The sequence below is a fragment of the Trichosurus vulpecula genome, chromosome 8, assembly GCF_011100635.1.
Source record: "Trichosurus vulpecula isolate mTriVul1 chromosome 8, mTriVul1.pri, whole genome shotgun sequence".
Classification (NCBI taxonomy): domain Eukaryota; kingdom Metazoa; phylum Chordata; class Mammalia; order Diprotodontia; family Phalangeridae; genus Trichosurus; species Trichosurus vulpecula.
Window position 1 is genome coordinate 163958588 of NC_050580.1, and position 24106 is coordinate 163982693.

Below are 24106 nucleotides of genomic sequence, written 5' to 3' on the forward strand. Positions count from 1 at the left end.
CCTGACTTGTTACAAAAGTGTATTTCAGGTATTCCTGGATTATTGTGTCTATTTCTGGTTGGTGACCTCTAAGAAAAATGTAATGGAGATAAAGAGGGTTGAGAAAGGGAGAGTAAAAACCAGGGATTTATAGCAACTTTGATGTGCAGGGCACTGTGAAAGCTGATGAGAATCCAAAGCTGAAAAAAACAATCCTTACCCTTGTGTAGCTTGTATTCAGGTAGGCAGGATTACAACGTGTACTCAAGGAAGCATGCGAGAATGTACAATAGCGGGGCAACAAAGGAGAGTTTCAGGCAAAATGATCTGGGAGAATCTGGAGAGTGATTATCTTTAGCAGGTACGAGCAGGGAACGCTTCATGGGAGAGGTGGCATCTGGGCTTGGCCTTGAAGAGAGACAACTATGTCAATCAATCAATCGGTCAGTAAGTATTTACTGTCTACTATGTGCCATGAGAGGCACACTGAAATCACCGGATCAAGTAGTGTGGGATAGAGGAGAGAGAGCTAGTCTCAGAGCCAGTTAGACCTAGCTATGTTCAAGCACCTCTGATACATACTATTTATGTGACTGTCTCTGACCAGCCTCTATCTGACCCTGGGTAGGGGCTCTAGGAAACTTTCTTAAGACTATGTTTCAGGCCTATATCAACAGAGGAAGTTCCTCATCTCTTTCACTGAAATGATGGGTCCATTCTCCATCCCTACTACATACTAGGCATTGTATTCAGCACTGGGTTGTACAAAGACAAAAATGAATAGTTCTTGCTCTCAAGGAGCATACATTCTATCAGGAGAGACAGCGCACACACGCACGTGCACACACACACGCGCACGCACAAATCTTTAAATACAAAAATATATATAAGGTAATTGGGCCAGTCAAGGATCTGAAAAAGTCTCAGGTAGGAGGTGGGTACTTCAGTTGAGCTTTGAGGGAAGCTAAGAAATCTAAGAGGCAAGGGTGAGGAGGGAGTGAATTCCAGGCATGGGAGATAGCCCACCCAAAGACATGGACCTAGGAGATGCAGTGTTGTGTGTGGGGGAAAGCAAGGCCAGTTTGGCCGGACTGTGTATGAAGAAGAGTAATACCTAATAATTCTGGAAAGAGGCTGGAGCCAGGTTGTGAAGAGCTCTTAATGTCAGATGGAGGAAGTATGTATTTGATCTGAGAGGCAACACGGAAGCCCTAGAGCTTCCTGAGCAGGGGGTGACACGCTCCAACCTAGCCTTACAAGGAGCGCTTTGGCAGCCATGTGGAGGATGGAATGGAGAGGAGAAAGGCTGGAAACTAATTAAGGAGGTGAATGCAGGGCAGCTGGGTGAAAGGTGATGAGGATTAGAACTAGGGTGGTGTTTGTGTGAACAGAGAGAAGGGAAAATATGAGCTCTTACTAGGGAAGAATTAGTAAGACTTAGCAACTCAATGAATGTGCAGGATGAAGGGAGAGTAGATGATGATCCTAAGGTTATGAACCTGAGTGACAAAGTAAGATTCTGCCCTTGACAGAAATAGGGAAGTTAAGAAGGGGAATAGGCTGGATGGGGAAACATAAGGAGTTCTATTTTAGGCATATTGAGCTGAAGATACCTACAGTATGTACAGCTAGAAGTGTCCAGCAGGCAGTCGATGATGTGAGACTGGAACTTGGGGGAGAGATCATGGCTTGATTTATTTAGATCTTGGCATCATCTGCATAGAGATGACAAACCCACGGGAACTGATAAGATCACCAAATGAGAGTACATGGATGGAAAAGAGAAGCCCCAGTACAGAGACTTGGGTTATATCCACAGTTAGGAGACAGGAGGCTATGGATGATGACGCAGCAAAGGAGAAAGAGAAGGAGTAATCATATCGGTAGAAGGAGAAGGAAGAGAGAGCAGTGTTGTGAAAACCCAGAAGGGAGAGAACATCCAAGAGGAGGTTAGTCAACAGTAATACATGCCTCAGAGAGGTTTGAGAAAAGACCAGTAACGATAAAGGAATGTGCTCTATGTGCATCTCTATGAAAGGTGGCCTGCATGAATACACATAGACAGCAGATAATATAGTGAGTCCGAGGAACAGCTAGCACTTTAGTTTACCTGCAATGTAGAGTGTATGAAGGGAAAATAAGTCCCTTGTGTGAAATAAGACTGGAAAGAGAGGTGGGGACCAGATTTTGGAAACTCTTAAATCTAGACTAAGGAACTTATATTTTTTCCCATAGGCAATTGGAGCCACAGCTCCATTTAGAGACAAGGTTTTTGAGAGGATGAATGACGTGGTTATTTCCTTGTATTAGTCATATTATTTTGGAAGCTGTGTGAAGTATGGACTAGAGAGGGGGTAGGTACTGGAGTGATAATCCAGATGAGGTGCGATGAGAACCTGAGCTAGGGCAGTAGCTATGTGAGTACAAAAGAGACATGTATGAGATTTGTAAGGTATTTTGGAGCTAGAATTAGAACGACTTGGTAACTGATTGGTGGTAGTAAGGAGGGAAGAGTAAAATATGTCTTTGAGGTTTTGAGATTGGCAATATGGTGATGCTTTCCAGAGAAATAAGTTTAGAGGTGGAGGGGATGAATTCCCTCCAATGGATATATTGAGTTGAGGTGATGGTGCAACATCCAGATGGAGATGCCCATGAAAAACATTTGGAGATTTTTGGATTTGGATTGGAGCTGACTGGAGAGATTTGGGCTAGATGAATTGGAAAGTCCTCAACATAGAAGTGATAACTGGAGTCATAGGAATGGATCCAGGACATCAGGCCATTGCTAGCTCTTGTTCTATGTGTCTTCTCCCTTCCTCTGAGTTACTTGAAAAAGCTGTTTAAAATCAATGCCTTCACTTCCTTTTCTCTCATTGTTCTCATCCAACCTCATTTCTCAACTAAAATTGCTCTCTCTGGTTACCAAGTCTCTCTTAATTGCCAAACGTAAGGTTTTTTTTTATCCTCAATCCTTATCCTTCCTGACTTCTCTGGAACATCTGACACTGCTGTCAGCCTCTCCCCTTGGACATTCTCTCTTCTTTGAGTTTTCATGACATTGCTCTCTTCTAGGTGGAAGAAGAAAGAGTGTGATAGCTTGAGGGATTTGGCAAGGTTAAGGAGAAAGTACTTTTCTAGGGTAGGGAAGACTGAGCATGTTTGTAGGTAGATGTAAAGGAGCCAGCAGAGAGGGAGAAATTGGAGATAAGAAAGGGAGAGGGAATGATTGATGATGTAGATTCCTAAAAGAGCCATAAAGGGATGGGATAAAGGACACGTGGGAGAGGTCTGTACTGAAGAAGAGTGCCTCCTTACCTTCTGAGATTGGAGCAAAGGATAGGATGGGTAAGGTGGGAGAGATTTTGAGGTTTGGAGAATAGGTGATCACAGCATACCCAAAATAGTTCTGATCTCAGTAAAGTACGTGAGAAAGGGGTTGAGTTGGTTTCTTGAGGAGAGAAGAGGTTTGCTACATTTATCATGAAGAGTAATAGGGAATTGATCAGAGAGGAATAAAAATATTGCTGTGTAGTGGTGAAAGACCAATTGAACAATGGATAGGGCTGGTTGGAAGAAGAAAGGCTTAACAGATTTATTCAGTCTAGAAAGAGGAAGAGATTCCTCAGTAATTGTGATAATAGCTTATAGTTTTTTCTTAGCACTTTAAGGCTTTCCTTACAATACTCCTATGAAGTAGATGGTTCAAGTATTACTATCCTAATTTTATACATAAGGAAATTGAGGCTTGAAGATATATGGTATAATAGAAAGCAATGCTATAACTGGAGTCAGGGACCTGAGTTCAGAAACAGGTTTTGGCACTAGCAGGGTGATCAGTTAACTTCAATGAACTTTATAAGATGCAGATGGTAGTATGTGTGCTGCTTTCCTCACAGGGCTATTGCCAGACAAGCACTTTGTAAATTATAAAGCATTATATAAACATGAGTTGCCAAATTCACACAGCTAGTAAAGGAATCTTGAACTCAGTCAGATTCTCCAGGTCCTGTGCCCTTTCCATTCTACTACATTGGCTTTCTACAAAACCATGAGAGAAGTGGATATAGTGAGCATGGGTTGTTTCACCAAATCCCCTAGGACTGTTTCAAATTCAATTCTACAGCATATCTTAAATGTTTATTTAGCACTATATACTAGCACTATATACTAGAACTAGGAGACACTCCTTGATGTTTGAGAAGATTCATTCTGTCTTAAATTTATCTTCACCATACACAAAAAAAAACCAAAAAAAATTTTACACTTAGATTGTACTAGATTTTGAGGCCACATATTGTAATGGAATGCACATTGGGCTCAAAATCAGGAGACCCTCATCTCTTTCTTGACTGTGGCATGTTCTTTGTTTTGGGCAGAGATGGCATGCTTATCAAATTTGTAGATGACACACAAAAAAACTGGAAGGATAGCTAACATTGAATTATGTAAGAGTCAAAAGGATCTTGAAGGGGCTCACAACAGAGGCATTAAGGTAGATTTCAAATGTTTACAAAGAAAATTTCCTAATGATTTAGAAGGGATCCAAATGTGTAATGGACTCTGGAGACATGTGGTGAGTACGTTATTACCGGAGGCCTTCAGAAGGAAGCTGGATGACCAGTTGTAACTATCAGAGAGAGGATTCCTACTCGGGTACGATGATGTCCTCTGAGGGTTCCTCTCTGTGATCTGAGGACTGTAACCGGAGAGGTATTTGGGGAGCATTGTCCCTGGGACTCTAGGTAGAAGTCCCTTAATTTCTGCCTCCCCTTCTTACGCTGTGATATGCTCACTCAGCAAGCATTTACTAACTGCCTGCAATGGGCCAGGCGCTATGTCCTTAGGCACTGGGGATCCAAAGACAAAAAACAATTTGTCCTCAAGCTTAAATCCTATACCAGAAAAGATAAGACGGGCAGAAATGAGTACATACAAAGTGTATACAAGGTAATTATCTTTGGTGGGGGGAGGTGCTAGCATCTGGGGGTGGGGCAGAGATCAAGGAAGACAAAGTAGAAAGCGGTACTTAAGATGAGCTTCAAAGGAAGCTGGGGAGTCAAAGAGTGGAGCTGAGGAAGGAATACATTCCAGGCATGTGGACATGTAAAGTTAGAAAAGGAGAAGACGTGTTATGTGTGATGATCGGCAATGCCATTTTGGTTGGATGTAGAGTGTGTGAAAAAGAGTAACATATAATAGGGATGGAAGTGTAAATTGGAGCCAGGTTATTAAAGGCAGGCTTTAATTTCAAGACATAGGAATTTGTATTTGATCTTCCAGGAAATAGGAATCTTGTAGTGTTTATTGAGCAGAGGAGGGGTACTGTCAGACTTGTGTTTTAGGAATATCACTGTGGCAGCAGTGTAAGGCAGGGCTGTCCAACCTTAGGTTTTTATTGAAACAATAGACAACATATTTTGATTTGCCATTTTAGTGAGAGCTCTGAGATAGCTGGGCTTCATTTTCTAAAGCATTTGTGTAAATTTCTATGCTTGTAGGTGGTGGCATTTTGGACAGCCCTGGTGTAAGGGATAGACTGGAGAAAGGTAGGAGTTGAAACAGGCAGATCAATTTGGAGGCTATTGCAATAGCCAAGGTTAGAATTGATGAGGGCCTGCCACAGGATGGTGGATGTGAATGGAAAGGAGGAGACATGTAAGATATCAGGACTTGTCAACAAACTGGGAAACTGGGAAGTCAAGAATAACTCTGACTTTGCAAGTGCTGGGGCTTCACTAGGACATAATTCTTGCTTGAGGCTCTGACTTGGAAAGCAGCTTTCTCCTTCTCTTAGTGTGTCTTCTCTTCTTTGTTCCTCTGTGCTGCCTTCCAGGGACAAGGGTCATTCTTTATTAAAATTTTCTGACTGCACCCAGCAGTCTGCTGAACTAGACCTAAGCCACAGGGCTGTTGGCTCTTCCATATTGGTGTATCATAGTACTAGGTGGAGTAGGGAGCTTCCACCAAGCTTACAAGTCAAAGGATCATATAAGATCCTTTTGCCCATGTCCCTTTTCTTTCTTTTTGGCCTGTATTTCCCCAAATTATAATAGGGTACCCTTCATATAGTAGGTATTTAATGAATATTTTTGAATAGGGCTTGGGGCTCCTGCCTTCACTGAGCTGGTGGCCCCGGGCTAGCTTTCATAGGAATAAAGGAATTTACCTTCTCATTGGGAAGACTGAAGGAGTGGAAACAGCTGTACAGTATTTGGAATACAGGACTCAGGTGATTGGTATCCTGGGTTTGTTGCTTGCTACCGTATGTGACTTTGTGGTAGACTGAAAATGATGCTGGATTTGGAATAGGAGTTTCTCTTGTAAGGGTTTGGTATCAAAGATATTATCAGCAATTAACACATGTATTATATGCACATATATGACCAAAAGCCCTTCTTTGATAATAAGTGGTCAAAGGATATGAACGAGCAGTTCTCAAAATAACTGCAATCTATTAACTATATAGAAACTGTTCCAAATCACCAATGATAAGATAAATGCAAATTTAAAAAACTATAAGGTTTCATTTCATACTGTGCAAACTGGCAAAGATGAATAAAGATGTAAATGGTAAATGTTGGAGGAGCTGTAGAAAGATAGGTACACTAATGCATCCTAGCTGGAGCTGTGAAGCAGTATAAGCATTTTAGAAAGCAATTTGGAATTATGCAAATAAAGTGACTAATAGCCATACTCTGATTCAGGGATTCCTCTACTAGGCTTATGCCCCAAGAATGCAATTGATAAGAAGAAAGTCCCCCATATACACCAAATTATTTATAGTATCTCTCTATCTATCTATCTATATATATACATATATATATATATAGCCACATTTTGTGTGTGTGTGTGATAGCAATGAATTGGGATCACAGTAGATGTTCATTAACTGGGGAATGGCTCAACAAACTGTGAAACATGAATGGAATGGAATGTTACTGTGCTACAAGAAATAATGAATGAGACAAATACAGAGTGGTATGGAAAGACCTCTATAAATTGATGCAGAGAGAAGTAAGCAGAGCCAAGAAGACAATATACATAATAACTTGTACGACTTGTCCATGGGACTTTCTTGGCAAAGATACTGGAGTCGTTTGTCATTTCCTTCTTCAGTGGATTAAGGCAAACATAGGGTAAGTGACTTGCCCAGGCTCACACAACCAGCAAGTGTCCAAGGCCACATTTAAACTCAGGTCTTCCTAACCCCAGGCCCACTCCCTGAGCCATCTTGGCTAACTACAGTGATGTACACAGAAAGAAGCATGCACACAAATCAAAAGTGGGTGTTGCAAAATCATAAAGAATAAGCATTGTTCCAAAGAGATACAAGATGATACTCCCACTCCTTTTCAGTGGTGTGAAGCCCATGTGCTATTTTTTTGGATGTATCCATCAGTTTTGCTGATTTTTTTCTCTTTATTGTCTTAAAAATATTATTTTTCATATGGGATAGTTCTTTGGGAAGAGGAGGAGAGGGAAGGATACTCTACCATCCCGTCTAACTCTGAATCTATAACATCTCTGTGCCTCAACTTCTCACTTCTGAAAAGCTGGAATGGATGAGCTCTGAGGTCTTTTTCTGCTATCTATGACCTCTAGAATTCACGTACCTTCCAAGGCTGAACCTTCCGCAGTTCCCTCCAGGGGGCGCAGCGTAGGAGAGTCCCACCAAGTGTCGTCCTCAGCAATGCTCACACGGTGGCGCCAGAGGGCCCGCCCCTCCTGCCGCGTCATCGGGGGGACGGGGGGGGGGGGGGGGGCGGCCTCCAAGAAGCCCTGGAAGAAGAAACGTACTTCCGGAAAAGTCCTCATCGTCACTTCCTCTCGAGCGCCCCGGTCTCTACGAAAGGCGGCGACTCGACTTCAAGATGCGCATCGAGAAGTGTTATTTCTGTTCCGGGCCGGTGTACCCGGGACACGGCATGATGTTTGTCCGCAATGACTGTAAGGTGAGGCCGCGGATGGCGGGCGAGTGGCTGGAGGTGGTGTGAGGTGTGGGCTCGTTGCCGCGAGCGCGTGTTGGCTCTGGCGTACGTCTCCCGGCCCTTCAGAGGTTCCCTCCCCCACTTCCAACACACGTGACTGTGCGCTCTTTAAAGGGCCTCGCTCGCTTGCCGTAGTATTTTGGGTCGTTTGGGCTTCCGCGCTACTCCTGACTGGTGGGTGCTGCCGGTGGTCTGCGGGGCTTTTCAGATCCTGGGGAACTCCAATCTTGGCTGTGTCCAGGTCCTTGGCTGTGGTCAAGTCTCGGGCTGGTCAGGTCCTGGGAACCTCCCACCCCAGAGACGGAGTTAGAGAAGGCCTCCTTTTGAGCCTCTTATTTTCACTTGGGGCTACAGGACAAGACAATTGAAACACTCAGCAATTCGGTTTAGTAAATATCAAGTCCCTTTTATGGGCAAGATACAGGGTTAAAGTTAGGGAATGGAGAAACAAAAAATGAAATGGCCCTTCAGGAACTAACATCCTCCTTGGGGGATACAGTTCAAGTTCCTGCGTTGTACGAGACACTCGCCAGGGGCGGGGGTTAGAACGAAAAATGGAATATACCTTGCCCTCGAGGAGCCTGTCTTCTGCTTGGGGGTGGGAATGGAATAGATTGGGGGAGGAAACGGCAATTCAGTTAATATGTACTTTGTGTCGATTTATTGGGATACCAAAGACAAAAAAAACCAAACCACTCCTACTTCAAGGAGTTTAGGGGCAATTAAGTAAGTGCAAAATTTGTATAAAAGAGAACAAAGTACTTCCAAGAGGGAGAAAGTGCGAATACCTGGGCGATGCAGAAAGGCTTCCTGTAGCAGGTGGCACTGGGGACGATAACGTCCTCCTCAGAAGTGAAGTGAGAACGTACACTTTGTACCTACAAGTTTGTGAAACTTGGTGATGGGAAGATTATAGTGGAACTGTTTCTCCTGCATTTTGTCCTCTTTCTTCTTCCTTGTCACCTCTTTATACTTAAAAAGGAGCGTAAAATTGGGAAGGTGAAGCAGGAAAGGAAGATGGTCATGTGTAAATTTAACAACATTCTGTGTTATAAGAACATGTTTATATTCATATGACATCCATAGATTTCAGGGGGTCCTTGAAGTGGGAAAAATTGTGTTTTTATTTTCACTAACTTCTAACTGAAGTGTAGCATTTCCTTCAGTTACTTAGCAATATTTTTTCAAGAAGGGCTCTATGAGAGAAAAAGGTTAAGAATATAAAGCCATCTCTCCATCCGCCATTCAACCACCAAAGTGATTTTCCTAGAGTTCTGGCTTGATGACGTTACCTCAGTAAACTCCATAGCCTCAAATACATCAAATAAAAAATCTGTTTGACATTCAAAGCCAACCATAACTTAACCCCCACCTACCTTTCTAGTCTTCTTGTGCCTTACTCCCTGATGCAGACTCTTGGTTACACTTTCTTAGTTCTGGGCATGCCTGGAATACTCTTCCTCCTCAACTCCATCTACTGACTTCCCTGGCAAGTCCCTACTAAAGTCTAATCTTTTGCTGGAAGCCAACTCCTTTTAATTCTAGCGCTTTTCCTCTGTTGATTATTCACTACTTATCCTGTCTATAGCTTGCTGTGTATTTATTTGTGGTTTTCTCCTTCAGTAGTTGTAAGCTCCTTTAGGGCAGGGGCTGTCTTTGTACCCCTAGTACTTACAGCTTCTGGTGTAGTAGGGCTTAGTAAATGTTTGTTGATTGATATTGGGAACTGAAATAAATCTTAGTGTTATATTTTGCTTTTGTGTATAAGAAACTTTTATTTTTGATATGTGATATGCTTTATGCAGAATGAAAATCTGGTATACCTGTTGTGATAGGACTGTTTCAGGGCTAAGGAGTGTTTGTTTTAAGTTCTCAAATTACAGAGTTCTGTATTAATGCTATAGAGGTATGATGATTGATATCATCTATTCATGTGTCTTCTAAATACTTTGGAATTCACCAGTTCAAACTATTCCTGGAGTATGACTACTTGCTTGCCTGTTAACCTATTCTCATTATGAGTCGCCTTCAGTAATGTGCAGTAAACAAACCAAATTTCATTTTATTTGCAAAACTCCACAAAAATTAAGTACATATAAAAAATTTCTGCCATTGTTCCTGCAGAATGTAGTACAAATTACATTTAAGACACAAGACTGAATGGTTTTAATAGCACTTTTTTTTTTAAACTACCAAATTATGTCCTAACAAAGTTTTAGGGGCATTGGTCTATGTTCAAATACAGAAGGAAGTAAATTGGATTATTAGTCATGTTAAGAGACTAGTAGAAAATTTTGTTTATTTTTAAATCAGATTTGTGAATGAGCAGTCTTAAATGTAAATTCAGCATACATTTATCAAAAAACATTTTTTTTTGGTAACAGGACTTGTGATTTCGTCTTTATGGGGAGCTCCAGATGAAGTACTTCCTGTACCAGTACAGTTTAGCTCTTGTTCTCCAGTTTAATCTTGGAGAATTAATTGTCTGGAGCACTGAGAAGTTAAGTGATTTACCAGGTGTCAGACAAAGAGTATGTGCCAGAGGTGGGAGTTGAATCCAGGACTTAATGAATCTGATTCTAGCTCACTTTCCATTTTATGATGCCTCTCATTTATCAAAATAGCAATACTAAAAATGGGTTAATTTAAAATTTTATTTAGCTTTTTGTTAAGATGAGAGATACTCAAGTGAGTTTTCAGATTAGATATTTGAATCTGTGTAAAAAATACTATTTAAAAAAATAATTATCTGGCCTAGCATGAGTAAGTAAATGTTGGGGCCATATTTCTAGTGATTCCAGCTTGTCAGTGGGTTATTCCCTAGATTTTTTTCTGAGAGTCACATGTTAGCGTGTAGACCCGGATTGATTTAAAATGAAGTGGGTGACAGGAAACAAGTGCATAGCAGTTGTTGTTTCTCAGTTTCACCTTACTATGTGTTTGGCTTGGGACAATAACATTTTGTTTCAGGAGAAGCCTTAATGCTAACTTATTTGGTTTTGTTTTTATTTTTTCTTCAGGTTTTCAGATTTTGTAAATCTAAATGCCATAAAAACTTTAAAAAGAAGCGCAATCCTCGTAAGGTCAGATGGACTAAAGCCTTCCGAAAGGCAGCTGGCAAAGAACTTACAGTGGTGAGTACAATGGGCTGGGAGTAGTTTGGATATTTTTCAAAACTTTGATTTTTATTTTAGTAGTATGTGATAGAATTGGTCATCAAGTGGCTTCTTGTAAAATGATTGCCTAGTTTTACCTTTCTATTGATTTTTTAGATGATCTGTAATTCTTAGAAATCATTAAATATTATAATTCTGTAGAACTTAATAAGAGAAATAAAAGCCAGCTAAGTTACGGTATGTAGGAGTACTCTGCTATATTTAGTCATTAAAGTAATTCAGATGCTTTGCCATTATGAAAATGGAGGGGAGCTGTGGCATGGATAATTAATTTTGGTAGATAATTTCTCCAGTTCAAGATTTGATATTAGATAACTTGCATTCTAGGAATTATTTGATAAGGAGGAGTCACATTAGATGATTTTTAAGGAGCGTTGCGTCCATCCATGGCAACTTGCAGTATTCTAACCAGGCAAAGCTGGTGAAGAACCCTGCTGATATTTATTACTAATTACTGTGAGGATACAGAGAGCTCAGTGTGTTTTAACCTAGGGCTGAATTTTTCTAGATCAGTAAGTGGCATATCGGATATTCTCTTGTTGAAGGATCTGGGTTAAAAAAACAAAAACCTAAGCAAAGAAAAGAAAATCCTATCTAATTCTTATTAGGTGAGGATTTCGGGATTGGTACAATGCCTTTCTGGCAAAGTGCTTGAGGTACTAAAGAGTGAATTTCTGCATTTAACATTCTAAAATGAAAAAATAAAATAAATGAAGAACTAGCAAGAACATCTAAGAAAAACCTAAGAGGATCAGCATAATTGAAAGTCATTTTAGAGGCTATACATGTTGTATAGGTCAATGTGTGAAGTTAGATCCTGTCAGTCACAGAGAAGGTAGGTAGATGAAGGAGCACCATTCCATCCAACCCGACTTGTTCCCAGACTTGTAGTTCTTAAATTGTTGAGGCTAAAACTAAGGTAACTTCTCCATAGAAGCGTTGATATTGTAAGTTCTGATCTGTTCTTAGGTGGAATTTGTGACCCCTAATTATTACATAAATTAAGTCATAGTGATGGAGTAAATGCATAGTTGCCTGTTTCACACCTTAGAACTTCCTCAAGGGTTTTTTTTTTTTTTTTTTTGCAGAGAGAATGTGCTACAACAGAGCCCTGCTTTTGTTGTTTATTTGGTTCTGTAAATTATGTAAAGTGATACCTCTACTATGTCTTCTCACTATGAGATAATGTATTTCAAGTGCTTTGCAAACCTGAAAGTGCTGTCTAAGTATCACTGGACAAATTGATTGTAGTAAGGTTTGACTTATTTGATGAACAGGCTCTCATTTAAAAATAACACTTAAAATGTCTTAAGGACATAATTAGACAGTGAAGTATGGCATGATGTCTGAAGGTTTAAGAATAAAAATATTAGGGGAAAAAAAGTTATTTGACCACCTTCTTAGGAAACAGGAACACAGGACCAAAACTAAATTCAGTTTGTTTCTAACCTTTACTGTGCTAAAAGACTTCTCTGTTCTATTCATCTGGGGCACAGTTTGCTTATTTTGTGGACAACACTTTATTGCCATCAACATACATATGACAGGGAATCCTCTATAATTCCTTCTTCTCCCTATTCAGCCAGGCTTCCAATTATTGGCACAATTGCAGTATTGTATTAGCTTCTTAAAAAATATTAATTTCGTATTTTAATTGTGGAAACATTATTCTTTCCAGTCAAGGCTGCTCCTCATCTACGATTATTTGTATTTTTCAGAATCAGAAATTAAACTAGTTGAAAAAAATCTGTAGGGCTTTTCTGGGAAAAGCACATTATTGTAGTGGTTACTTCAGCAGTATTAAATTTGTCATTTGTAAGCCTGCGAGTGAAATTTAGATTAAATGTTGTCATGTGACACAAAATTAGGATAGGGATTTATTATTTAGATTGATTATTTTACTATTTACTGTAGATATTGTGATGATGGGGCCTCAGTTTCAAAGTATATTAAACCTTGGAATTTCTTAATCCCCTGCTTTTTGTGATAGAAGGACTAGATGTTCAAGATACAGAAAAGAACAACATGAGTCTGGCAATCACTGGATGCGTAAAGTTAAGAGGACATTTAAACTGAAGTTCATATTCTTTTAGAATCTTGGGAAGGTTATGGCATTATGTTAATACTGGTTGGGTATAAAGCTGCTCATTTTTTATATTTGCCATGTTTGGTTTGAGTTCACAGTGAATAGTCAATCTAGACAGCACTGTGTAGGATTGAGAGACCTGGGTAAACTTGGGTGGATGATATCCACTTTTTTACAGATTCATTGATTTCATCTATGTAGGAACTTTCTGGGAGGATTTTCCTTTCCTAAAATAGATCATCACCTTCCCTCCAAGTTAGAGGCTTAGAGAGTTGTCCGGGGCACTGACAAGTTTGGTGACTTGCCTGTGCTTACCCGGCCTGGTTGTTTGGTGAATTTGAATCTAGGTCTTCTTCACTAGGTCAGCTCTTAATCCACAAACCACTCGGGCTCATCTATATGTAAACAATAGTTGAATCTGTGAAGGCAGATGATATCACTTGTTACAATCATCCACTTGTAGAATTGAATCATAATCATGCATTGTGATTTATTATGTAGTATATACTGCTGTGGGTACTGGGGGGGGGCGGGGGGCGTATAATGAATATGACAACTTTATCGTTGCCTTCATGAGCTCTTAATCTGTTGAGAAAGTATGATGTCCCCAAATAAACACAGTATAGAGTTAGGTGAGAGATACAAAGTGAGAATTCCCTGGAGGGAAGGGATCACTTTTGGTGTATGTTAGTCTGTATAACTGGGATAGCCATTTGTTCAAAAAATGATTTTTATGACCCTTTCCCCTACCTAACTTACTGTTTTCAGTCACAGGCATTTTAATCGCCTGCCTTTTTTTTTTAAACATTAGTCAATTTGTGTTGAAATCAGTGTTTTGGGTACTCTCTAGAAATTTTTTTTTCTTAATGCTGAAGAAACCATCAATGAATTGATATTACCAATATGTTTCTTTTTCCTAAGCCTGTCAATATTTATCATTGAAGATTTTTAATAGTGTTAAATTCTGTATAAATGGATGTAGCAATGATATTTGTCATTTATGAGAGGTCACAAATAGAAGCAAAGTGCTAGCCTTGGTGGATTTCCTTTGAATGCTATTTTTCAATATCAGTATTTACATTAGTGTCTAGTAATAAATAATGAAGCTTTCATCATACTTTTCAACTCTCAAGATTTAAAAATATTTTGAGATTGACTTGATCTTATTTGCAGCTCTCTGCTCTGTTCTTTTCTAACTTTAATAGATTATAGGACCAATATATTCAGAATGATGCGTTAGCTACATTTTTAACATTGAACTATCACATCCCTCAACTTCCTTTCCACTTTAGAATTTTTTTCTCTGTTCCTCCTCACTCAGAGGAACTCATTCCTCTTCCCCTATACCATCCCTTCCTTTTGTTTTAGATCTCACTCTATCCTTCCTCTTTTGTATTTTCAGTCTTTCCTCTTCTCAATTCTTAAGTCTTTCATATCCACATTTCTAAATATTCCATTTGTTTTTCCTTTATTGCCAAAATTCTTGTAAGAGTAGTCTGACCAGTTGACTTCTGATTCCCCACTAAGCTGATGTAACGTGACTTCTGCTCCCTTGACATGCTGAAATTGCTTCTTCAAAGCTCATCAGGGAACTGCTAATTACTACATCAGTTGGTCTTTTTTCAAATTCCATCCTGCTTCTGAATTTTATAGCACTGATACCTGACCCTCCTTTTTGAAATTTTTCTTTCCTTTGACTTCTTTGATAACGTACTCTCCTGGTACTACTTATTTTTTTTTTCCAGTTTTCGTGGGCCCCTCCTGTTTTCTAAATACTATTATTCTCTCTGATTCTGTTCTTGGCCCACTTTCCTTACACTTGATCTTGGGGAATAATATTTTACTTATATTTGTATAAGATTTATAAAGTGCTTTCGTTTGAAGTCGGTAGCATATGTATGACCATCCCTATTTTACAGATGAGGGAACTGAAGCTCAGAGAAATTAAGTGACTTGGCAGTGATCAAACAGCTCGTAAGGGTCAGAGCTGAAGTTCATGCCTAGATCTCCTGCTGGCTCTGCTTTCTTGGCCATTTTAGGCTAAGAACATGTGTCATATTTTTTCCACTATACTGTCTTCTTTTACTGCTCAGCACTCTACTAATACTTCCATGTAGGTGCCTTCTAGATCTTCATTTCCAGAGCTGTGTCTCATTATTATTATTATTATTATTATTACTGAATATCTCTACTTTATTCTTCTGGTGGCATTTCCACCTTAATGTTTTCAAAACCAAACTGAAAATCCTTTCCCTCAAATCTTCTTTTGACTTTTTTTTCTGGTAATAACACTGCCTTCTTCGCTGTTATTCAGACTTAAATGTCAGTGTAAATCATCTTTGACTTTACCCTTACCTGCATCATGTCAGTAAATACTATTGATTTTGCCCCTCAAGTGTTTTGCATACACCCTTTTTCTCTTTTTCTTCTATTACTATCCTAAGCCTTTATTAATATTCTTTCTCAGACTCTTGCATTAGTCTTTTAAATGTTGTTCTGCCTTTGATTTCTCTACCTTCTAGTCCAACCTTAATTTGCTACCAAATTAATTTTTCTTAAGTCTGGCTTTGATTCCATTGCATTTCTGTTCAAAAAGATTCTGTTACTGGACTCCCTGCTTCCTGCCAAATAAAGCCTAAAGTTCTTATTTTGCTATTTGAGACCCCTTCAGTTTTGTTCAGCCTAACATCTCAGCATTTTCTTCCATTATCCCCTTTTGTGCTTTCTAGACTTTAGCTAAAGTCAGCAAGTAAATAAGCATTTCTTGTCTCCTATGTGCCACTGTGCTAAGTCCTGGGGATGCAAAGAAAGGCAATAATTGTCCCTGCCCTCAGGAAGTTCCCTTTCAAATGGGGGAGACAGCACTACATATAAAGATATGTAAAGGATAAATTCAAGGTAGTCTTAGAGGGAAAGCACTGCCATTGAAGAGGACTGGGAAAGGCTTCTTGTAGAAGATCATATTTGAAAGAAGCCAGAGATGATGCCTACTGCTTTCTTGCCTTCGTGCCTTGACTCATGCTCCTTCTTTGTTTTTAGAATGACCTTCTCTCCATCCTTTTAGAATGAACCCTCCAGGTTCATTTTTCTACCCATCTTTTAAGACCTGGCTCAGATTTCCTTCTTTTAAGTGAGACCTTTTGTTCTCCCATAGCACAAAGTATCCTGCAAGTATTCTTCTACTCTTCTCCGTGCCTTTTGTTTCCAGTTTTTCCTTGTATTTTCTTCAGTTGTGTATGTCTTAATGCCTTCTCCTCTGAAGCCCTTTGGGCAGGGACTATGACTTATTCTTTTTATTTCTATAGCTAGCCTATAGCTAGCCTAGTGTCTCACATATAGTGGCATGAATGGATAAAAATGTTTCTACTAGGGTCATTATATAATAAGAAATTAATGTGTCTGGTTTGACATAGTTTGAACTGTTTGTAAAAGACACTGTTTTAACTTTGTTAAAGGTAAACGTTGTATCTCATAAATGCATTATTTTTCTTTCATTTTTCTATACAGGATAATTCATTTGAATTTGAAAAACGTAGAAATGAACCTGTCAAATACCAGAGAGAGCTTTGGAATAAAACAGGTAACATGCAGGGCTTTTCAAGTCATACCGATTTGATATATACACAAAAACTTTGTTGACATAGGAACTCCCTCAACCACCAAATTGTAACCTCTCTATGACATAGTAAGTGATTATATCTTAGCTGCCTTTGGTTCAGAGAAATTAATAAGTAATGCCTTAATTTATTTAATGCCAAAGTATAAATATGTAGATAATGTAGAGAATTTACATACAGGTGTTCTTTAAAACAAGAAATTTGATGCTGTGGGGAAATACCTTTGAGTTTGGCGGGGGTTAGGGACAGGTGAGGGAAGAAAACTGGAATATTTATATTATTAATTTAATATTACTTATTGATCCAAAGCCATTTTGTCAGTTTAGGAGTGTAAAAATGTATAATATGGTTTGTTCATAAAATTATTAGCTACATTTCATTAAAATTAAATTTCAAATGAACTTAATGATTTTTTAGAAGTTCGTAGTTTTTGTTACATTTTTAGGAAAATTGGGCTTAACTTTGAAGACAAGAAAGAATTGATGTAAAATAGGAGTCCCTTGCTCATAGATCTTGATCTGACAGGTCATAAAACTAAACAGTTTCTAGTTGTGTCCCTTTCCTTATTGTACGGGCATTTCTGGTGGGAATTGTGAATATGTCTGAATTTCTCCACATTCATAGCACTTTCATTGGGAGGTCTTTCCTATTAGGGTCTCTTTCCAAGATTTCAAGGTTTTTGTCTGAAGATAGCTAGGTCTTCACCAAAGTACTGGAAATGCTTGCAAAATAAAAGAAATTATTTCTTTTGGACATGGTGCTATCACAATGGCAAGTGGTTACTTGAAAGTATTCATTTTCAAAAAATGAGTGAGGGGGCAATAGGGAGTAGGGGGGATTTCTAGATTCACTCACTTTAAATTTAGCCACAGGGAACTTGTCCTAATTCATCTTATTTTCTGAGCTGTGCAGTTTTCTGTGCTTCATTTTTATCATCTTCATATACTTCAAGGCAGCTAGGTGGTGAGGTGGATAGAATGCTGGTCTTGGGGTCTGGAAGACCTGAGTTCAAATACAACCTCAGACACTTATTAGTTTTGTGACCCTGGGCAAGTCACTTAACCTTCTCTTTGCCTTAGTTTCCTTCTCTGTAAAGTGGGGATAATAAAAGCACCTAACTCCCATGGTTGTTATGAGGATTAAATAAAATAATTTTTAAAAGTTCTTTGCAAACCTTAAAGCTCTAAATGCTAGTTATTGTTGTTATTTCAGAAAACTGAAAACTTTGTGTTGATACCAGCTTCTGTGCTTTTTCACATGTTAATTTCCTTTTCAATTTATTTCCAAACATATGCTAGTTTCTTTTACAACTTGCAAATGATGGAGGAATCTGAAGTAAATGAAAAATAAGAGAAGTTAGAGGTTGTGCTTTGCAAATATTTTGCTCAATCTCATGTTTCGGGAGAGGGATGTGCTTGTCAGAATCCCAGATGGTATTCTTTGACCAAACAGGCTGCAGAATTTGAAAGTACTTTTTGTAGTATCTAGTCCCAAATATGTACTGTTTAGTTTGTAGTCTGGTACATTACCCTAAGCATTGCTTTTCCTTCCTTTGAATCTTGTATTCAGGAATTATATAGCAGCATGAATTCTCATTTGTTAATGCTTTTACTTTCACTTGTACTTCTAAGTGGTGATTCACCTCTCTTCTGTATTCTCAAGTCTAGCTTTTCCACATATATTATTTTTATTGTTTGATCTTAACATTAATCCTTGGAGGTAGTCAAGTAGGTATCCTCATTTTGCAGAAGAGGTAGTTGTGGCTCACTGAGGTTTGTTGACTTGTCTGAAATCATGCCAGTAGGCAACAGCTGGCACAAGAATCTGGATTTTCTGTGGTTTTCTAGCCCAGCACACCTTCCATTTTACCCTGTAAAATTGTACTGCAAGGTTTCAGTGTCAGTGTGTTAGTCCTTGCAGTATTTTCTTACTGCTTCTTGGGGACAGCAGCTCCATTTTTGTTTTTACATGCTTTATAACTTAGATCTTTTGAATATGGTCATTAAATAGCATTCATGATGCCATTAAGAAGCAAGTTTAAGCTAAACAGTGCACATACTGTTGCATAAATAAATAAATATATTCTTTATTATAATTCCCTTTTTTCTGTTTGTTATACTGGTGTCATTGGTTGGTAAAGCAAATTCTTTACCTCTCCTTAACGTTAGGCCTTCACATACTTTGCAACTACAGTGTGTCTTCTCCTTGTTACAGTATTTCTTTAAGATCAAAACTGAAGAGCCTTTGAGGTTCTTAAAAAATTAGAGAAATGGTATTTATGAAAGGATGAATTAATGAGAAATAATTAATCAAGAATAGGTAACATGTCATTACATGCCCACACTATCCAGTTTTTTTGTGGTTGTGATGTTTGAATTCACTTTCAATTTCAGTGCTTTCAAAATTAGGATAATGAAGGAATAAAGAAGGAATAATCCAAAAAATTGTGTTAAAGGATAGGTGCGTTTGACTTACAGGGGTTGAAAGCATATGCTTATGTTAGAGTTTTGTAAATATATTTTTATCTTTTTTATTGCAGTTGACGCCATGAAGAGAGTAGAAGAGATCAAACAAAAACGTCAAGCTAAATTTATAATGAACAGGTGGGAAAATTTGAATAAAGTAATTAGAGCTACACCTTACATAACATTATCCTGATGAATGTTTTTAATATTTTATATCCTGTTTCTGTTTTAATGCCTTGAAATCCTTCTGTAACCAGTTACCCAAGTTTAATATTGCTCTTATGGTATTAACCGCTACTTATTATGTTCTTTAAGTGGTGTGTTTTTAAGGAATCATTTGAAGTTTATCAAGCTGTAGTATTGGAAAGCAAGAGTTGCAGAAACTCCCTGAGTTGTTGATGTTGTTTAGAAAGGTTATCTCATTGCAGGGGTTAAAGAAAAAACAACAATACTTCACTTTCAGCCTTTATTTGTAAGAATTAGCAGAAAGGGGACAGTGTCATTCATTCCATGAACTGAGGATTTTTATATTGTTTACGTTTGCTTTTCAGACGCTCTGGCAGTTTCACAAGAAATAGAATGACAGTCCCTCCTTATAAGAATCTTGCAAGTCTATCATATGTGCATATAATTAGAGAAGAGGGCAATAATTAATAAAGCTCTAATTGTATGGTAAAGTAAACACTTTCTAAAGTCTTGCCATATATAAGGGCAATAGTAATTAAAGATTGTAGAAGTCCATTAAGGCTAGCATTGTCAGGAAGCGTGTTTCCTGTATGTGGGAATAATTTTTTTTAACAGTTCACCAATATAGATTTATTTACCAAGTATTTAGTGAATACCTTGTCTACAGGCTGTCCCAAAAGTCTTAGTGCAGTTTTAAGCTAGTAAAGCCAAATTTAAAAGTTTATATAAAGTTTTAACTACAGCACAAAGATGACACAGTTATTGCTGTCAGGTAGTGTTGCCGCTTCATTTGGAAGTCAAGGGCTAACCACATAGAACAATTAAATAACATTCTGTGCCAGAATAAATGTTCAGGCAACATGGATTGGACTGATTGAAGAATCTTGGGGAGTAGGCCCTGAGTGCAGTAATGTTGCTGTTTCAGGAATGCCTGAGTTAGTATTTAATGTTACTTAAATAGGCATTCCCAGTTGGTGTTGGTTCACTTACTAATAAAAATTGGGCAGTATATAATGACTACTGCATCGTACTGAAATTATTATTCCAAATTATGATGGTATTTTTTTTATCTCCTACCCTAGGTTAAAGAAGAGCAAAGAACTACAGAAAGTTCAGGCTATCAACGAAGTCAAGCAAAACATCCATCTTATCCGGGCACCTCTTGCAGGTAAACACTGTACATGGTGTGCTCTTTTTTATGCAAAGATTGAATTTATTGGAAAGATAAACTAGGGGGGCAGGTTGTTATTATTTATCGAGCTCTTGTTGCATCTATAAAGGGATTTGATGTGTAAAAATTTGATGTACTTGTGATACTTGAAGAATATGTTTATTGCAGAGTCTCGATTATACAAAACATCTTAGTAATGCTGATAATATTCATACAAATATAATTTATGCCTGCTCATCTGCTCTTAGTCAAAGAGTAATATTTTAAACTGCAGTCTTTGAGTTCATTGAACTACTCTTAGTTACTTGAGTTTGTTACATGAACCATTTGGTCAATTTGGGGTATGGTAAATTAATATACATTTATACCCCAAATGATTTGTAGAGGGCAAAGACAGGTGGAATTTGCTTTCAGGCTCTAGTTTGAATCCAGAATGCTTAAGTCCTACCATAGGTCAGCTTCTGTTATAACAAATATTCAATGGTTACTTCTGCATAACAACAAGATTTCTAATGCCTAGTTGATGGCCCACTCCTTTCAAAGAATATTCTTATAAAAATTACTAGTATAACAAGAAGTTTGAAGTCTCCTTAGTTCACAGTAAAAACTTCTAGGTAATACAGATTATAACTGGTAGATGATAATATCTGACTGGTATTAGCTGACTTCATAGAAACAGAACTTTTTTCAAATAGTCAAACACATATTTCAAAGTACACAATTCCTGTTGAGAATGCTGTTATGAATTTTGAGATCAAAAGATGATTTTTTTCCCTGCTCTTTTTTTTTTAAGGCAAAGGAAAACAATTGGAAGAAAAGATGGTGCTCAAATTACAACAGGAGGTGGAGATGGAAGATGGTTCTTAGAAATCTCAAAATGTTCAGCAACCTTCACTTCGTATTTCTCTAGAAAATACCTTGCAGAGCCTAGGAACTCTCGTCCATTACTGATTTGTTTTTCACATTAGTTCAGTAAAATGAGAGAGCATTAAATATACATCTCTTCTACATTATTATCTGTAAACTATCAAATTATGGGGATGTTAGAGTGTGTATGTCAAGGTTAAAGCTATATTGAAGGGCTACTCTCCTCTTAAGTCATGAAAGTGCTATTTGTAATTACAGAAGGGCATGGAAACAAAATGGCTGTATCATTTGGGTAATGACTTCCAGCATTTATCTAATGCTATAATTACATTGTGCTTTAAAGTCACTGATGTATAAAATAAAACATTTCTTTTAAGTGTCTTCCCTTTATTGTCATAGGAATGGAATATAACTATGTTTATTGAATTAACAATTTGTACAGTAATTGGTTATAAATTATTTTATTTGTTTACTATTGGTTAAAGTTTTACTGTTCTGTTTTGCTATTCTCTTATTAATAGAGTTGAATACAGAATACTTTCATTTTATAAACTGAGCACAAATATTCTAGTTGCTTTGGCTGTGGTTTAGCTGCCCATTTGTATTCTTTTGTTGGATAGCTTGGTTGAAGACAGGGTTATTCATCACTAAAGCCTTGTTCATTTGCAGTTTGTATTGTCCTCAAGTCCCATTTTAGGATTCTGGGTTAGAGAAGTTTCATTTTTCTAGCACAAGGATGGTTTTAGAGAAAGCATCCTAATACCTTTTTTTTCTAGAGGTTTTTTTTGTGTAGGAAAATTGAATTATGCAAATTATGCAAAATTATTATCATATAAGGTAAGTTGCCATTTTATTCAGACTTAGGAAGCTATCTAATGGGCATCTGCTTACATACACAATTTTGATGGTGATTGAACCCAAATGATACAGCATAGAGGGAAAAGGAAAGGCTCAGGAGAAAGCATTAGGGATTCCCCATACTTAGTGAGTTTGGTTCAACCTCCAATGTTAAATTTGTGAAAATGAGTCCCAGATTTATTCATCTGCCCCTAACCTTCATCATTAGTTTTACATTTCTAACTACCTATTAGACATCTTGACCTGGATTTCCAAAGGGCATCTTCAACTCAGCATAACCAAAACTGAACTCACCTTCCTCCCTAAGCTGCCCCTTTCCTCCCTGCCCCCATTCTGAACTTTCCTATTACTGTTGAAGGCACTGCCATTCTCCCAGTCATCTGTGCCTCCAATCTAGGTGCCCTTTACTCCTTCTTCCCCCCTCCCCACCCAATCATTGGTCAAATCTTGTAGTTTATATATTTATTTCATATCTCATATACGCCCCCTTCTCTCTTCTGACACTGCCACCACCCTGGTAAACACCCTCATCACCTCATGCCTGGACTAATGTAATAGCCTGCTGGTGGGTCTACCTGGCTCATCTCCATTCCAATCTGTGTTCCACCTAGCTGTCAAATAGATCTTAAAAGGAAGATCTGACCCTATCACCCCCATTCAAAAAACTCCAGTGGCTCCCTCTTCCGGGATCAAAGATAATTGCTTTCAAAGCCCTTCCTACCTTTCCACTCTCCTTACACCTTACTCCCATCCAAGTACTCTGTATTCAACATTCTAGTGAAGCCAGATTCCTTTGCCGTTCTTGCACATGATGTTGCATTTCCTGGCAGCCTTTTCATTTGTTGTCCTTTATGCCTGGAATGCTCTCCCTCCTGTCCACCTCCTAGCTTCCCTGGTTTCCTTTATGCCTCAGTCCACTGAAGTCTCATCTACTACAAGACACTTTTCCTAGTCTTCCTTAATCTTGATCCTGTGTACCTCTTGTCTAACTAGTTTACTTGTTTTCATTAATAGAACTCCTTGGGAGCAGGGACTGTTTTTTGTGTTTAACAGTGCCTGGCACACAGAAGTTGCTTAATAAGTGTTAGTTGACTGACTAGTGAGGATGGGAAGAGGGTTATAAAAACATTGCATGGAACTCAGGAAAAACCCCCAAAACATTGAGCTATTGTAGGAGGGGAATGGTATGGAAAGGACATTAAGGATTTTAGGAATATCCTAGCATTACTGTCCCTATGAGTTTGAGGGAGTGGTAGGAACAGTGTCTAATGGAGAGGGTTACATGGTATCCTCAGGGAAGAGCCAGATGTCAAGTAAAGTGAGGAGGTAAAATGTGAAAAAGTTTAAAGCTAAGAGCTTGCCCTGGGAGGAGACAGGAAAATTGAAGCACTGAACTGTACTGCATCACAGTTAGACAATGACTGTTCATATTGAACCATTAAAAAAAAAAGTTCCATTTCATTACCTTCCATTGTTTGAGAAGGTAGGGAATCTCTTTCATAGTTGGAAGGGACCTCAATGGCTACCTCATGCAGTCTTTACTTGGAATGAATGTTAGAACAGAAAGCTCCTTGAATAGGGATTGTTTCATTCTTTGTATCTGCTGTGCCTGGCAAATACAGCCAAGTGCCTGTTAAATGCTTGGTTATGGATTGAAAATGAATCCCTCTATAATATATCTAGGGTCGTTGAGTTGTTTTAAAACTTTTG

General features: G+C 38.3%; 1 protein-coding gene across 2 annotated transcripts; it reads left to right on the forward strand.

The window, feature by feature from the left end:
- The first annotated feature begins 7807 nt into the window (after nucleotides 1-7807).
- RSL24D1 (ribosomal L24 domain containing 1) lies at nucleotides 7808-21936 on the forward strand. Of its 2 annotated transcripts, none has more exons than XM_036735463.1 (6): nucleotides 7808-7934; nucleotides 10991-11104; nucleotides 16740-16812; nucleotides 19389-19452; nucleotides 20583-20668; nucleotides 21465-21936. In XM_036735463.1, exons 1-6 carry the CDS (start codon nucleotides 7854-7856, stop codon nucleotides 21536-21538), a joined length of 492 nt encoding a protein of 163 aa, XP_036591358.1. In that variant the 5' UTR covers nucleotides 7808-7853; the 3' UTR covers nucleotides 21539-21936. The 2 variants fall into 2 exon arrangements, 1 of the variants encoding a protein (XP_036591358.1); XR_005008958.1 differs by lacking the exon at nucleotides 7808-7934 and adding an exon at nucleotides 8096-8144.
- Nucleotides 21937-24106: the final 2170 nt, after the last annotated feature.

Bases quoted from the DNA above. Each gene is read 5' to 3' on its own strand.
- RSL24D1 (XM_036735463.1), top strand. From the start codon at position 7,854: ATGCGCATCGAGAAGTGTTATTTCTGTTCCGGGCCGGTGTACCCGGGA. The intron at 7,935-10,990 runs GTGAGGCCGCGG...TTTTTTCTTCAG, and splicing joins TTGTCCGCAATGACTGTAAG to GTTTTCAGATTTTGTAAATC. The intron at 11,105-16,739 runs GTGAGTACAATG...TTTTCTATACAG, and splicing joins CTGGCAAAGAACTTACAGTG to GATAATTCATTTGAATTTGA.